General features: G+C 38.0%; 2 protein-coding genes across 3 annotated transcripts in view; one reads left to right on the top strand and one right to left on the bottom strand.

Moving 5' to 3' along the window:
* Positions 1 to 1,132: 1,132 nt before the first annotated feature.
* On the bottom strand, positions 1,133 to 3,872 carry ndufc1 (NADH:ubiquinone oxidoreductase subunit C1). The gene is made up of 4 exons (XM_040120103.1): positions 3,733 to 3,872; positions 2,903 to 3,006; positions 1,454 to 1,525; positions 1,133 to 1,250 (listed from the first exon to the last, which is right to left on the bottom strand). Exons 1-3 carry the CDS (start codon positions 3,776 to 3,778, stop codon positions 1,466 to 1,468), a joined length of 210 nt encoding a protein of 69 aa, XP_039976037.1. The 5' UTR covers positions 3,779 to 3,872; the 3' UTR covers positions 1,133 to 1,250; positions 1,454 to 1,465.
* An 800-nt stretch (positions 3,873 to 4,672) lies between these two features.
* LOC120785397 (N-alpha-acetyltransferase 15, NatA auxiliary subunit-like) overlaps positions 4,673 to 13,014 on the top strand; it is a 33,777-nt gene continuing 25,435 nt past the window's right edge. The window contains exons 1-4 of one of the 2 annotated variants that reach the window (XM_040120094.1): positions 4,673 to 4,690; positions 4,807 to 5,035; positions 6,191 to 6,275; positions 11,173 to 11,277. In XM_040120094.1, coding sequence (XP_039976028.1) covers positions 4,982 to 5,035; positions 6,191 to 6,275; positions 11,173 to 11,277 — 244 coding nt within the window. In that variant the 5' untranslated portion in view covers positions 4,673 to 4,690; positions 4,807 to 4,981. Of the gene's footprint in view, positions 4,691 to 4,787; positions 5,036 to 6,190; positions 6,276 to 11,172; positions 11,278 to 13,014 lie in introns of those variants that run through there. The other variant, XM_040120095.1, reaches the window with a different exon arrangement.

The following is a 13,014-nucleotide window of genomic DNA, read 5'->3' on the forward strand; positions in this document are numbered from 1 at the left end:
CCTTTTGGATTTTCTGATATCCACTAAATTGCATTACTGCCTCCTTCTGGTTTTAATCGTCCACTACAATCTTGATTATAATTACAATCACCGTATCCCCGCAAGCAAGTACATCTTTAATCCTGAATCCTGGCTTCCACTCGTCATAAAGAAAACACAGCACAGGTGATTTACAGGGCAGATATGTATTCTGCAGCAGACAAAAACCGAAAAAAGATGTAATTTAATTTAATTTGGACTTTAAGACGATTCCCACTCTACTCTACCCTACCCCAACCCACACAGACCCCTCTATATTAATGGAGAATACTCTTTTGGAGATACAGTATTTGAGAATTAGAAACAGTATAAATAAAAGCACTTGAATAAATACAGTCACAAAAGATGTGATCTCAAAATCACATCTCCTATAATGTCCTATAACATTTTAGATTTGAGTCATTTAAATAAAATACAAGTATAACTGACTGAACTTGCCTCTAACTCCATTTTTACAATATTACACCTGTCATATCAAATTTTATAACTTCAGGTAATACTTGTCTTATTAAATTTAGCCAAAAGCATGCCATCTTATGACATTCTCTCCTACTTCTCCTCTTCTGTGGCATTCATCACTCCCCATATATAACCATATTTAATGGTTTAACCATATTGAACTTTAAGACCTATGTTCTCCCTATGTATGCCCAGGGTTACAATATGTGAGCTGAAGACTGCAAATTGGCCTTTGGTGTGGACGTTTGTTTGTGTATTCTGCAAGTGTTATCCCTGGGGTAGAATGGTGACCTGTAGAAAATTAACAAAACACATTATGAACAATAATTATTAAAAATTTCCAGTAAGCTGTGAAGCATTTACCTTGTACTAGAAAAGTGACATTGATGTTATTTGATGACATATACTGACAGGAAGTGATCATCCTGCACTATGATATTTCAAAAGCTAAAAGATGTGATCTAACCCATGTTTATATACATAATTTTTCTGAAAAGTTTTTTTGAGGAGCAAACATACAGCATGTATCTCAGACATTTGGTTCATTAATAAAGTAGTCAACATTTATAAGACATATCAATCCCACTATGGCAATAACTGTGTATTCATGTGAACAAAATGATCACGATTCATGTCTGTTTCACATTATATATTTTTATTTTACACAGAATGCAGAGTGAGGAATCAGGAACAGTGGAAACAGAAACAAGCGGAGAAACAGGTGCATCCCATAGAAGGAACCTGACAACCCCCTGCGCAGGACAAGAATGACAAAAAAAATCATGTTTTACTTGCTCATACATTTAGACATTTTAGACTGTATCTTCAAGCTGAATGACAGAATACCAATAATACTATATGTCAATATAGGCATCAGTTTGAAGAATAATTAAATACTTAAATTCTATATACAGTATATTTTTGGTATCATCAAAATGAACAGGCACTCACATACCAGTTTGGTGGGTTATTCCAGGCCATTTCTCAATTTGTGCTCATGTACATCTGTGCTGTGCTGCCTGAAGAGCTGCAGGTGGGAGACAACAATGCCACAAGTCATTAAATGTACCCACTGGTTATATCAGACCACTCATCAATTTGAACTGCATCTCATCATAATCTGAAATTCTTAACTGCCTTCAAGATCTACAAAAAATGAGTGCTTGTCTTCAATGTAGTTGCAGATTTCAAAGGGATTAATTTAGGACTTTGTGAGGGCTTTTTATTGGTACCTGAAATTTAAAAAAAGAACAGTTTTACAACGAAACGAATAAACCAATATGCAATGTAAGATGTCTCTTTAAAAACAAAACTAATGAACATTGGGAAACTGGGAAAACCCAAGGAACTCTCCTTTTATAATGAAAATATCACAAAAATGTGGCCTTTTAACATGGCTTTGCCTCTCAAAGATGCATTTAATGAATATGATAATTTAAGACCAATTTCATTGTTCTGCTTAAAATTCAGCAAACAGCAACAGTCCTGATCCATCGAGCCTCAATAAAAATCAGACATCACAAATATAAACAAGACTAGCTCAAAACTTAAGAAATGGCTGGCACAACCTTTATCTGTCTGCTTCTCTCTTACTCTCTGTGCTCACATTTAGAGTAATTTAATACGGCCAAATTCCCGAATAAAGCTGTTTTATTTTCATGTTTTTCGGTTTCTGTTGTCAGACAACGCAACAACTATGAAATAGTGACTGAAACGCTGCCCATTAAGATTACATGTTAACCAGCAGTCACTTCAAAGCCATTTCCAAGCTGCTTATCTGCACTGTAAAAATACTGATTTTATAACGTCGTCTGACAGATTCACCAACACATAAGTTAGAGACAACGGCTGTGCTGTGATTTCAGCTATATTTACTTGTAAAATGGTCACTTAGAAAGAAAGTTAGAAGTTCATTCACGTCAGAGTAAGCTGCCGTAAGGTGTCGTTAGATCTGACGCTAGGTCCTTTTGTGAAGAAAAGTTGCTAAAAGTGTGTGAAAGGTTGGTAAATCCATCTACAAAGGTGCAAAGTTGGCAGTACTGTCTGTGAACACCCCCCTGATGACGCAATAGAAACTGTTTGCACCTATTTATTTTGAAAGAACAAAATATTACCTATTTATTTTGCACCTATTTATTTTGAAAGAACAACAGCCAATGGGGAAACTCCAACTACTCAGCCTGCCGACCAATGTTGTAATGTCTTGATTCTTGTAAGAAAGAACATGTAAGACATGTATACATTTTTTGATAGGCAAAGCAATGATATAAATGGCATCCTTGATGTATGAACATACAGAGAGAAACACTGGAATACATAAGGCATAGAACTCTAAAAACAACTGATCAAATTTATAGATTATGCGATATTAAAATGATCTGCATGAAATGATGTAGTCATTTACCAGTCCCCAAAGGAAAGCACATGTTCCAAAGGCAAGGCCAACTCGCAACCAGTTGGGGTCGGCAGTGTCAGGCTTGGAGCTTGTGAATAAAGACCTGGATCCAACTGTAAAAATTCAAAAGCAGCATGAAGAACCACAGTTTTTAATGAAAAAATGTAAAGTCTTGACAGTCAGTACATGAAACAGCCATGATGGGAAATAACAATATTAGTATGACATGAGAATAATGTACCTTTGTAAACCTAGTAGATGATTACTTGAGACCATTTACAACCCCATGTTATTGGCCTGGTCGTTTTCCATTTCACTAATACTGTATTTCAAAGTATCAGAATTGATTTATAGCGCTCTCCACGGCCCATTGTGTGTTGTGGTGGAAGAAGGCTATGGACGTAACTGGGGACTGTCCAGTTAATGAAACTGAAGAATACCCTCTATACACACAACTAAGTTATAGTTAAGTCCTCTTTTAATTATGGGTTTTCAAATAAGCAGAGCACCGTTAAATTGCCCAAGTTCTGAGAAACATTTTGCTGGAGAGAGTGGTTTCACATGCGGGTAAAAACTGGATTACAACCCTAAACTAAATGAATATACGAATGTTTTAGTGATGGGTAAAAAATTGCTCGCATACACTAAGATGGGCAACATAGGCATAAATTTCACAGCTTAACGAGGAGAAAATAGCTTGTGTGACTGCAGCGCCACAAGAATGCTAAGCTAAGGTCAGGCTTCAAATTAAACACTGCGTCCACGTTGTGAACAACACGATAAAACACTTACCTTTTAAAAACCATATCCATGATTTAATTACCATTACGTGATCTTACCTTTGCTATCGAAAATAGCTCTAAATAGAAACCGGTTGGAAATCATTTTAGCCAATGGACAGATACCTCCGTCCGATATTCGATCGTGTTGCACCGCGGTTGATTAAACTTCCTGGCAGGACTAAAAAGATTTTCCAGAGATCACCGATAAGTCGAACGACCCCTCATGAGGAACTCGTATGTTTGCTCTTATTAAATGGCATCTGTAATATTAAACTCAACGAATATCTGGAATTTCCTATTTTTAAGCGAGTGTATCTCCATAACCCAGTTTAGCATCCTAATGTCGCAAAATGACATGTAAGAATTAATGGGTTTGGTAGCTGATATGACACCAAATTCCATTAGAAAACTGATCATGTTTTATGCATAACTTCTTCGCAAACAAACACGTATTAGCGCATGTATTAAGAACATTTTTGAATCAATATGACGAACTCTTAAATCTGGTTCATATTAAACAAACAAAAGACTGTTTTTTGACATATATATACATATATACATATATATATGTATATATACACACACACACACATATATATATATATATATATATATATATATATATATATACGTATATATATATATATATACATATATATATATATATACATATATATGTATATTTAAAAAAAAACATCTCACATCCTTATACCGCGAATGACAGTTGGCTCGACCTCAGTATCCTTTTCCACCAAATTCACTACTTGGATGATGATATTAAGAATCGTATCCCTCATCTAAAAACATTTTTAGCGAATCAAGGTATTGCTTGGTGAGTTACGTATGTAATTAAAAACATAATAATGTAAAATACTTTATACTCACTGTGACAATTTAGCGATAAGCAAGGCAGTGTTAAATTTATAGAAATTTCAATGGAATTTGGTTAGCAACACTCGAGACCAACACAACCAGTGGACACAAGAGACTACTGGCACACCATACATAAACAAATGTATGTATTCGTTTGTATTGTTTCATTTGATGTATCGTTTTATAAAACATTGTGGCATGTCATTCTTGTGAAAATACCATTAAGTCACCGACACATCTGCTTGCCCTGACACGCAGACTCAGAGCAGCCTGGTCCGATGGGGCAGCACATCGGCCATTTTGGTCGGAAGGGGGGCCTCGGCTTCAACACGTGAGAGAGAGGAGCCTGAAGAGACTGAAACAGTCCAGGATCTCTGACTCCAAGAGGATAATATTAATGTGTGACCCGACAGAGGCATAGGAAGCCAGCACAATGCCCTCAATCACTCTACCGCCGAAGGAGAATGCTCTCTTCAAAAGAATTTTGGTAGGCTAAGTGCCTGAGATAACGTTAGCTTGCTAGCTAATGCTAGTTTGCCAAGTAGCCGTCCGTTCTGGCAGTCATGGCAAGTAGCTAGGGAGTTGCTATTGAATTAACCAAAATATTCAGTACACCTTATGCATTATGGTTACCATGTCTCTGGTATTAACTAGGAGTTGTAAAAATAGTATTAAGAAAACAGAACAGTTGACTAACAAACTATCATGTGGCGTCCTAGTTAAGCCTTGGCCTTGCAACACATCCAAACTATATCGGTGACAAAGCTGCTTGACACATGACAGCCATACACAACTTAGGAGGATAGTTGCGTTAGCTTTATACTCAATAGTTGCAGTTTGGAAACTCGTTCGGTTGCTCTGCCAACTAAGTTTATTAAAATTATTCTTGTATATCCCACCAAAATAGTTGTCGTTATTTCGAGTAATTCAGTCCAGTACCTGGCTGGATAAGTTCCCCGTACCTGCCGGGTACTTATCCAGCCAAATTTTATTCACTACTTTGGAATTCTAACGAGTAAATTAGTCTTTTCTTTTTTTACAACATAACACGGACAGGAAAGCTCAAGTCGTTTATTAAAGCCTCATTTATATTTGGCAGATATCACACACGCAAAAAACTGTGAAAGTCAAATGTTTGTTTTATTTAGCCATTGACGGTCGCTATGATGTACAGCATATTACTAATAATACCAACACCACTCCTGAGTCAGTTAATGCATATAGTATATTATAACGTTAGTGGAAGTTGGAATGGGAGGGGGGTGGTGGTGTTCTGAGCCCCTGGTGTCTGCTCTGAGCCAGGCACATCCATCTGGCCGCTTGTCTGATTAAATCTCATCCACAGCCCTCCATCATCAAGGTTTTTCTCTGTGGTGCTGTTTTCTTCATTTATCTTGGTGCCAAAATCTCAGGCTGACTGGCCTGTCAAGGAGGCAATGATTAGTGTATGTGATGCTGTGCTCGTTCGTAGCAGGAAGGACCAGTTATTTGTGCTGGTCACTGGAAAACAGTGTTTGCATTCAGCACTCATTCAGTAATGTCCTTTCGTTCACTTTAACCTGAATTCCTGAGGATCTGTAGAGAATGGAATAATGGAAGCCTCAGATACCCTCTGTAAAATCTGCTCTGTCTTTTGTTGCAGAGATGTTATGAGCACAAGCAGTACAGAAATGGCCTGAAGTTCTGCAAACAGATCCTGGGCAACCCAAAGTTTGCAGAGCATGGAGGTAAGAGAAGAGCTTCTTGACTTGCTTCCTCACACTAAACTGGTAAGGAAACTAAGAGAAACATCATGCTGTGCTTAGTGATGCACAGTATACCAATACTAGAAAGGTATTGCAATACCCTACTATTACAAATGGTACTATAAGAATGAAAGCGTGTTTATTAAGAACCATATTTCCTGATTTGAATTGATGTGCAACAGCGGCGTGTGCAGCGCTCTGCTTCCACTGCCTAAAGGCATAGTGGGCGTTCCAACTTTCTTTTTTCTCTCTCATGCACGCTGCACCTTTCATGGTGACAAAACGAGAGGCGTGGCTGCAAATACAAGTGCTCTTGCAAGCCGTCCACAGCTTGTCAACAAAGACACACAAAGTGAAAGTGGCATTATTTCACTTTCATAGCTGATAGTTAGGGCAAGCCCATGGACACCCCAAAGCCCGTCTATAAAAGATGTTTTTTAACCTACGCAGCCCAAGGGAGCCAACGCGTCCAACTTGGCAAAGCATCTCGCCAACAGTCATGCCGACCTTTTCAAAGAATTCAAAGAGCAACAGGAATGTGGTAGATAACATTATTACATATTGCCAATGCCTTCAAATATAAGTCAAATGAGTGCGATTTATTTTGTGACAAGCAGTTTTTTCACCATCGGGGTTTGATGAAGCATTTAAGGACATTGATAAGTGTTTAATTTAGCGTTATCTCAGCTAATTTACCAATGTGGCAAACCTCTCTATATGCAAACGCAACGTTCACACTAGTAAAGATAACTTTACCAGAAATTGCTAGCTGCTAAAAAAATCAGGTGTTCACAAGTATGTAGATCAACAACAACCGTTACAAATGATCAATTTATACTCAATCAAGACTGGTAATGATAATCATGGCACGTACATTTTTGTAAATAATTATTTCTGTCGCTAGAAAATTCAGTTTGTAGACCTCCAAAAAGGAAGTGTCTTGAGTCTTACTAAAGGCCGAGTTTTGTGATCAACTGAGTGCATTTTCTAGTTTTCTATTTAGTCAAATTAGATTTAAAAATTTTTAGGTTCCATGTTTTGTCATCTATTATTCCATAACTTTTCCTGATGTTTTGGTTTTTGCCACAGTATCATTGCAGTATCTGTATTGATATATTTAGGCAGGTATTGTATCAAAGTCAGAATTTTGGTATCGTGACAACACTAGCTTCACTGTCCTCTTGTTCCTGCTGTGAGTGTACTAGTTGTTTGTTACACAAGATGTGTGAAGTGGCTCACTGTGTATTTCTTGTCTCTGTGGTTTTAGTTAAACACTCATAGGCTTAAATACATTTGAATGGAAGCAGTGAAAAGCAGCTTTAAGAAAAAATGAATGTTGTAAAGGGAAAATCATTGTGAAGAAATGGTAGGTTAACCATTCAATTCAAACTGGATTAAGAACCAAGAAGTTACAGTTTTGTGGGACTGATTTCATAGTGAAGAAATTTGGTGACTTTTGCTGTGATAATACAAATAACATCTACTGCTACTGTGGCTTAACTGTTGTAACATGATCAACAGACAAACCAATAATAAAAACTGAATGATAAAAGTGAATGTCTAACTTTCAAAGAGCCTGATACTCATGAATTCAGTGAAAGCTTTGAGATACTTTCACATAAAATGAAATTATGTGTCATCTACCACTTCGAAAAGTCCAAGTTGTAAGCATACAGGGAGACTAATTTCTTCCTGGTGTGCATTGAATAGCAGCTTTGTCACTGATTTAAAAAAATAAATACATAAAAAAAATTTAAAAAAATAAATAAAAATCTGAAAGTAGACCACATCCATTGCCAAAACTGAGGTTATTGGTGTTTCTGAGCAGTCCATCTGAAGGTAGCATTGATTGTGCATTCTGAGATGCTTTTCTGCTCACCACAGTTGTAAAGAGTGGTTATCTGAGTTACCGTAGCCTTTCTGGCAGTATCAACCAGTTTGGCTATTCTCCTCTGACCTCTCATCAGTAAGGTGTTTGTCTGTAGAACTGCCGCTCACTGGATGCTTTTTGTTTTTGGCACCATTCTGAGTAAACTCTAGAGACTGTTGTGCGTGAAAATGCCAAGAGATCAGCAGTTTCAGAAATACTCAAACCAGCCGGTCTGGCATCAACAGTCATGCCACGGTTCACTGAGGTCACTTTTTCTTTTTTTTCACATTCTGATGTTTGATGTGAACATTAACTGAATCTCCTGACTTGTATTTGCAGAATTTATGCATTGCACTGCTTCCACACGATTGTCTTGTCTGAATGATTGTATGAATAAGCAGGTGTAAAGGTGTTCCTAATAAAGTGACACAATTGATGTGATGAAAAGTACATAAAACAGACACCATTTACTAAACTATTTCTAAATTTTGGCACAAATGGTTTCTAATTATCAAATGGTCAAAAACTTGAGAAAAAATACTTGGAACACACTTCGACAGTGCCCTATGTCCAGTATTTATGTCCAAAATGAATTACTAAAATCTATTTTCCCTTAGACAATCAACATTCATAATTCTTCAGTTCACTCTTGTAAATGGATCTGTTGGGCGCATAATGGAACAGTAGCTTTTGTTCAGATTCGATGTTGATTGTTATCAACTCTGGTAGGTAGTAATTTGATTTCTCACTTAGCCTTACTGAATGTTTAAATTGAGGTTTTATTTCATTAGCATATACGCCATGTGGCTAAAAGTCTATAGCAGTGGTATCCACATACTTCAGTGTACTTAACATGTTTTTGTGGATTGGAATAGACTCTTTACTTCACTGAAAGGGAGGTCTTTAGTTCTACAACATACAGTGATATGTTAGAAAGTTTTTTTTTTTTTTCCTTTTGTGGCAGCTTTAACCCTCCCAGGCTAGTTGTGTCGTATACGACAGAGTAAAGTCTTGGGAACGCTGCATGCTATAGACTTACTTTTTGTTTTGCCCAGAAGGGTAACGTGCCGTTCCAATGAGTGCTCCTGTTTGATCATAATTCTGCCAAAATCCTTGTAATTCTTGAACTGCACTGTCTGGACTGCACTGGATACTTTGTAAATTCAATCCATTATGATAAATCCAATACTTAATTTCTTCTTTGAATATTTATTGATTTTATGTGTTTCCCCCCAAATTGAAAAAAGTTTTTGTCAGCATGGTTGTTAGCCGTCCACTGGCAATCCCATGATTCATTGGGTTGAATCTGTCGACCAATCAGAGGCTGTGTTCCTGACTTATCGACCAGTCAGAGCCTGTATTACTGACTGGGCACGTGTGTGGCAGGTCAGATCTCGAACGCCTTGCGCAGTGGAATAACATGAGATTGACCCCATTCTCTTATCTATAGATCTATACTATTAGGGTAGCACCCAAAATCTTAGTGTAAATGTAATAAATAATGTGTAGATTCTCTTTCGGGAATTTGGATAGCATTCTAAGGTGCATGCTTCGGATGCATTGAGCATTCCATGGATATATAGTTGTTGTTCTGTTGTTACGCATTTTATTTGGCTTCTTGACAGGGAAATGGACCGGAAGTGATGTCAGAAGAGAGGCTGCCTCGCTCAGTCAATAGATAATCTGCTGCCCAAAAACACAAGGAATAAGAAGAAAAAATAGATAATTTGCTCAGTCACTTTGGAGAGAACGCAGACACGAAAGAGAGAGAGATACAGAGAAATTTTTTTTCTTTTTTCACACAGAGTCTAGACAGAAAGACCAGGCAGATTAGTCAGTCTACCCCCTGGAAGGGTAAGAAGTGTGATGTGGCTCTCTGTCTTATTGCAGTCAGGAACAGTCGAGGCATGGCACAACTAATGTTTTGGGTAGAAACGGATGGAAAGACCGAAGGACTTCAATGGAAAAAATGTCAATAGTTTTTGATGTTTGTTGATCAGAATTTTTATTTTTTTCCCCCATTGCCAAGACTTGGGAGAATAATTTTCAAAAACCAAACACCCTCTTCATTATTTTGTCTATGTGATTTGAATTAAAGTTCTGTGATATTCAATTTACGTTTTATATTTACTTTGTCTTTATTGTAATATAACTATTTATACATTCATGTGACAACGCTGCAGCATATATGTTCTGATAGCCAAGGTTGTCCTGGGGAAAAAAAAAAGATTGTGCATTACAGGGTTGAGGTTATACAAGCATTACTACACAAGTAGACCATGCAATCCAAAAATAGGAGAAGATATCTTAGACCTCAGTGGGTTAGTGTTTCAATATGACATAGTCCAAGGCACGTCCAAAAAGGACCTAGGTTTCCCCATTTTAACACTTTTTGTGAGGAACTGGAATGTGACTGTGAGCCAGGCCTTATCACCTAACATCAGTGTGGACCTCACTAGTGCTTTTGTGGCAGAATGGGATAAAACCCCGACACACGACTACTAAAAAGTATCCCTTTTCCACAGCTCAGCAAGGAATTTATATCTGGGGAAACATTAGAGGGATTTTTTTTCTGAAATGTACTGTAACTTTGAAAAATACCAGCTCAATTTGGCTTAGTGGGACAGCTGGAGTTTCATGAGCCTCAGCTGAACTTTGGAGTGCATTTTGCACCAGGGCTCTGCATTTTGTCCCCCATCTCAAAACAGCATAATTGCATTCTGTGGAAAAGGCTTTAGGGCCAGGGTGGAGAATGGGAATAGTTACAGCAACCAAGACCTATTCCCATGTACATATGGGTACATTAATGTTGTTTTAAGACAGACTTTAAAATTTCCAGACCTATTCTTTAAATATTGAGTACACTACAGAGTTCTATAAGTCTTTCCATCGGATAATATGTATAAACTGGGTTTGTAAACATACTGTGTCATTCTTAATAACTCATTATAACTTGGATTTGCCTAAATGTCTCACTTCTCTCCTCCTCACCCCTGCTCTGTGCTCCAGAGACGCTGGCCATGAAGGGTTTAACCCTCAACTGTCTGGGCAAGAAGGAGGAGGCCTACGAGCTGGTGAGACGAGGCCTGCGAAACGACCTCAAGAGTCATGTTTGTATCCTTTCATCACTCCCAGCTTTCATTTCAGCACTAAAGCGGCTGGATTCACTCTGTAACACCTTTTTACAACTTGCTCTTTAACCTAATATCTGCTTGGATGCTCTTTGTTTAGAGCCTAAACCAAACTTTAAATTCATCTAGTCTTTTAAAGGGTTCCCGCGGGTCCTTAAAAAGTCTAAAACCTAGCTAAACATCAGTCATACTGTATAAAAGCAATGAAGACAGCTTCTGCTTCAGCTTTTCTGTGAACAAGAAAGTGGAGACTTGCAACATGTAGGAAGACACTGTTGTTGCACATTGGCTTGTGTGTGATTACAGTGGTATGAAAACATTTGGGCACCCATGGTCAAAATTTCTGTTACTCTGAATAGTTAAGCAAGTAAGAGATTACCTGATTTCCAGGCATAAAGTTAAAGATGAGACATTTCTTTAATATTTTAAACAAGATTACTTTTTTATTTCCGTATTTTACAGTTTCAAAATAATGAAAAAGGAAAAGGGCCCAAAACAAAAGTTTGGTTGCCCTGCATTGTCGGTACTTAGTAAGACCCCACTTTGGCAAGTATCACAACTTGTAAATGCTTTTTGTACCCAGCTAGGAGCCTTTCAGTTCATTCTTGTGGGATTTTTGCCCAGTCTTCCTTGCAAAAGGGTTCTACTTCTGTGAGATTCTTGGGCTATCTTGCTTGAGGTCTATCCACAGATTTTTGATAATGTTTAGGGTAGGGGAATGTGAGGGTCATGGCAAAACCTTCAGCTTGCGGTAGTCTATTGTGGATTTTGAAGTTGGTTTAGGATCATTATCCTGTTGTAAAAACCATCCTATTTTCATCTTCAGCTTTCTTATAGATGGGGTTATGTTTGCTGCCAGAATTTGCCGGTATATAATTGGATCCATTCTTCCTTCTACCAGTGAAATGTTCCCCGTGCCACTGGCTGCAACACAAACCATCTTCTTTAGCCTTCTCCTCCTTTGTGGACATCAATTATTTTAATTTTCGGAGTGCTAGGTACTTAGAGGAGCCCGTGGCTGCTGATTGTTGGGACAAGGTTTGGGGAGTCAGAGTATTTATAAAGCTTTGAAATTTGCATCACTTGGACTTAACTAACAATGATTTTGAACAAACCATAGTGCTAACAAGCTAATTAAGGTCTGAGACCATGGTAAATAGTCTCAGCTTGGATCTTGGGGTGCCCAAACTTCTGTATGATGCTCCTTTCCTTTCTTCACTCTAAAAAAAAAAAAAAGGGGGGGGGCTTTATATTATAATTAATTTTAGACCTATTTCACTTTAATTTGTTCATATGTGACAACTTGGTAGTGAGAACGTGTTGCCTCACAAAGACCTCCTGACTTCTGTGGCATCAGCCGGGTCCAGGTACCATGTCTACCTTGATCAAGAGAGAAGGAAGCAGGAGTGTGATGCACAGGGCCAGAGGAGAGAGGCTACAAAGTAAGAAGAGGCACAGAAGTGGCTGAGGGTAAGGCTGGCAATCAGAATACCCAGCTCATAACAAAGTGAAATGCTCTGAGAAGGGACTGCAATGAAAAGTTAACTGAGCTCAAGAACATTAAGGAGGTGATTGCAGCCAAGGGAGAAGAGCTCATATTAATATACTGTATTTCCTCAAATAAAAACTGGTCATAAATTAAAAGCCAGGTGTGTGATAATGGCCGGGGCATGTTTGACAAAAGCAAATAAATCCCAGCCCCCAAATACAGGCCAAGGGA

This window comes from Xiphias gladius, chromosome 23 (assembly GCF_016859285.1).
Source record: "Xiphias gladius isolate SHS-SW01 ecotype Sanya breed wild chromosome 23, ASM1685928v1, whole genome shotgun sequence".
In the NCBI taxonomy this organism is placed as follows: Eukaryota; Metazoa; Chordata; class Actinopteri; order Istiophoriformes; family Xiphiidae; genus Xiphias; species Xiphias gladius.

Coding starts and splice junctions, on each gene's coding strand:
- ndufc1 (XM_040120103.1), bottom strand. CDS start 3,778: ATGATTTCCAACCGGTTTCTATTTAGAGCTATTTTCGATAGCAAAG. Junction 3,007..3,732: donor AGCTATTTTCGATAGCAAAG/GTAAGATCACGT, acceptor GAATTTTTACAG/TTGGATCCAGGTCTTTATTC. Junction 1,526..2,902: donor GTGCTTTCCTTTGGGGACTG/GTAAATGACTAC, acceptor TCCCACCTGCAG/CTCTTCAGGCAGCACAGCAC.